General features: G+C 49.6%; 1 protein-coding gene across 2 annotated transcripts in view; it reads left to right on the top strand.

The window, feature by feature from the left end:
- Window positions 1–231: 231 nt before the first annotated feature.
- LOC122243040 (putative fatty acyl-CoA reductase CG5065) overlaps window positions 232–2473 on the top strand; it is a 38673-nt gene continuing 36431 nt past the window's right edge. Inside the window, exon 1 of one of the 2 annotated variants that reach the window (XM_086536139.1) lies at window positions 232–611. In XM_086536139.1, the coding sequence (XP_086392265.1) occupies window positions 411–611 (201 nt within the window). In that variant the 5' untranslated portion in view covers window positions 232–410. The remainder of the gene's footprint in view (window positions 612–2473) is intronic. The other variant, XM_086536138.1, reaches the window with a different exon arrangement.

Raw genomic sequence — 2473 nt, 5'->3', positions numbered from 1 at the left:
CCGCCACAAACCTCTCCCACAGCCGTTGGCGCTGGTGAAGTGATCTTTTGCTTTGCTATCTCACAACGCATATAATCGACTGACCTGTCACTTTCAGTTGCAACAGGAGAAAGGGTCAAGTGTGGCTAGGCCGTGACGTCATAAATTCCGCACGCTTTGATTGGTTTGAGCAGAGTGAGGGGGCGTGGCCAAGACAATCCCTACCGTGGTCAGCCACTCAAACCTTTCGTCTTCAGTTGCTGTGGAGGAGTGTAGTGGAGAGGTTGAGTCGACTCGTGCTCATCTTAAACACGTGACTTGGAACGTTGACAACCTCTAGAGGATAAGTTCACCAGTGCTAAAGTGTGTCCGGGGATTCGAGTGCGCAAGCAGCTTGTCCGGGAAGTGTGTTCAGGCGAGGAGACTCCACCATGACGGACCTTGGCCTCAGCGAGGTGACGGAATGGTACCGCAACAAGACCATTTTTATCACAGGAGGGACGGGCTTCATGGGGAAGGTCCTCGTCGAGAAGCTCCTCAGGTCATGTCCTGTCAGGAGGATTTATCTCCTCATGCGGCCCAAGCGGGGCGTGGATGTCAATCAGCGCCTCGACGACATGTTCAACTACAAGGTGAGTAAACGACTCAACGAGTCATTGTTGAAATCCACTAACAACCGTCTCGGACGCCTCGTGAACCAGACTGTGACATGTATGTGTGTATGTGAAATAGTGCGGAGAGCGAAGGAAGAAGTGTGTGGAGTGTGAGTGGCGCTGGCGTGGCTGGCTGCCTGCCTGGTCTACTGACCTCCTAACTGCAGTCCTGGGTATGAGCGACCGCCTGCTCCAGCCTTGACGCTGCTTACACACTTCCTTCCACCTTCTATCACTTCCCTGTTTCCATTCCTGTACCGCCATGATGGCTAATCTCCGGACATTATTCTTGGCTGCCGCCGCTGGGAGCGACGAGCGTCTTCCAGGCGAGGAACGTTCCCGCTCTCCCTTGCTGCCCAGCGCCAATGCCGGAGTTATGTGATGCTATTTACATATGGTCTGGGTCTGCCCCGCTGCTCGCATTCTAAAAAAATATATCGTCTTATCTTGTTACTATTTTTAGTGTAGTCTCTCCTCAATGCTTGTCCTTCTTCGATCCACCTGCCCCTGTCTCCCTCGTTACCTGTTCACTAATTTTGTCATGTGACACCTCAAGGTACCTGTTTCACTCGCTCGTTTACAGCTTCCTCAAATTCAGCCGCTTTAAGCTCTTTCTCGCTAATTCTCTCTCCTCCCCTCTTCTCTTCCCACTTTCTAGCCACACGCCAAATTGCTTCCTCAGCTCACTTAGTGTACCTGTCTCTCCACCTTCCTCTTTCACGCTCTTCGCCACACCTCTCCAGCTTTCCTCTGCTAGTCTCGCCAGCTACCGCTCAAGCGCGCCTCTTTCCCTCCTCGGCTTCTTGCTACGTGTCTTTCCACGTCTCCCTCAGCCTGCTGTCTCGCTCTCCCATGTTCTACAGCTCTGTTTTTCTCTCCCTTTTGCGTAAGTCGCATGTCACATCCTCCCAATTACTTACGGATCTATCCCTCTCTTTCTAACAACTGCTCTCTCTCTCTCTTTCTAACAAATCACTCTCCCTCCCCCCCTCTCCAAACTCTCTTCCTTACCTGTCTGTTTCCTCTCTCCTTCCTTCTCGCGCCTGTCTTTCCACGCATTCCATTTCACATCACACTTGCTAGTCACGTTTCCGATCAAAGCACTGATTTTGCAAACCTCATCAACTCCTTTGGAAATGTATCTTTAGAATACATCATACCATGACGGCTGAACGCCCTGTTGTGACGCATTTCTAGCTAATGTGCAGGATGTGTGCATCACTACGGATGTGAGGGAGACTGCAATGCGTAACTTTGAAGACTTTATCTGCAAGGACTCATAAGTCTGGTCTTGCTATCGATGGCGCCCTTTGACTTAGCTAGTGTAGTCTAACACTCTTGGTTTTGCATTTTTATTTATGTTATGAATATATGATCTGTATGTTATTACTTTTCCCCCACCAGAGCAGGAAGGATTGCAGTTGATGTGGCGCCGATGATTTTTTAGCAGCTGGACAACGCTATGCAAATATATTTTATCTTCTTGTCTTTTGTGCGTAACGAGGACAGGCGGAGTTTGTTTTCGTTTGTCTGCTGACGCCACTTTTCTTCCTTCTGCAAACCCTACAAATTGGCATATCTTATGAGCTTAAAGCAAAGTAAGGTATCTCAACTCGGTAATCATTCTTTGGAAAACAAGTATACGTTCGGAAAAGGCATCTGTTCGATCAAAAATCCGAAGAGGCGCGCAGTTGTAGGTCATCCTTCGGCGCTCGTGCAGAGACAATGGACATTAGGGGGGGGGGGCAACTGAAGAAGGCACCACGGGCGTAAATGGCACACTTTGGAGTTCTCGTGTGTATCGAATCGGCATTGTTTGTCGAATCACGCGGTTTGATTTG

Source organism: Penaeus japonicus, unplaced genomic scaffold (genome assembly GCF_977035675.1).
Source record: "Penaeus japonicus unplaced genomic scaffold, GWHDUDI00000001_assembly GWHDUDI00000004, whole genome shotgun sequence".
In the NCBI taxonomy this organism is placed as follows: Eukaryota; Metazoa; Arthropoda; class Malacostraca; order Decapoda; family Penaeidae; genus Penaeus; species Penaeus japonicus.
Note: the sequence above shows the minus strand (reverse complement) of the source record. Positions and strands in the feature narration are given on the sequence as shown.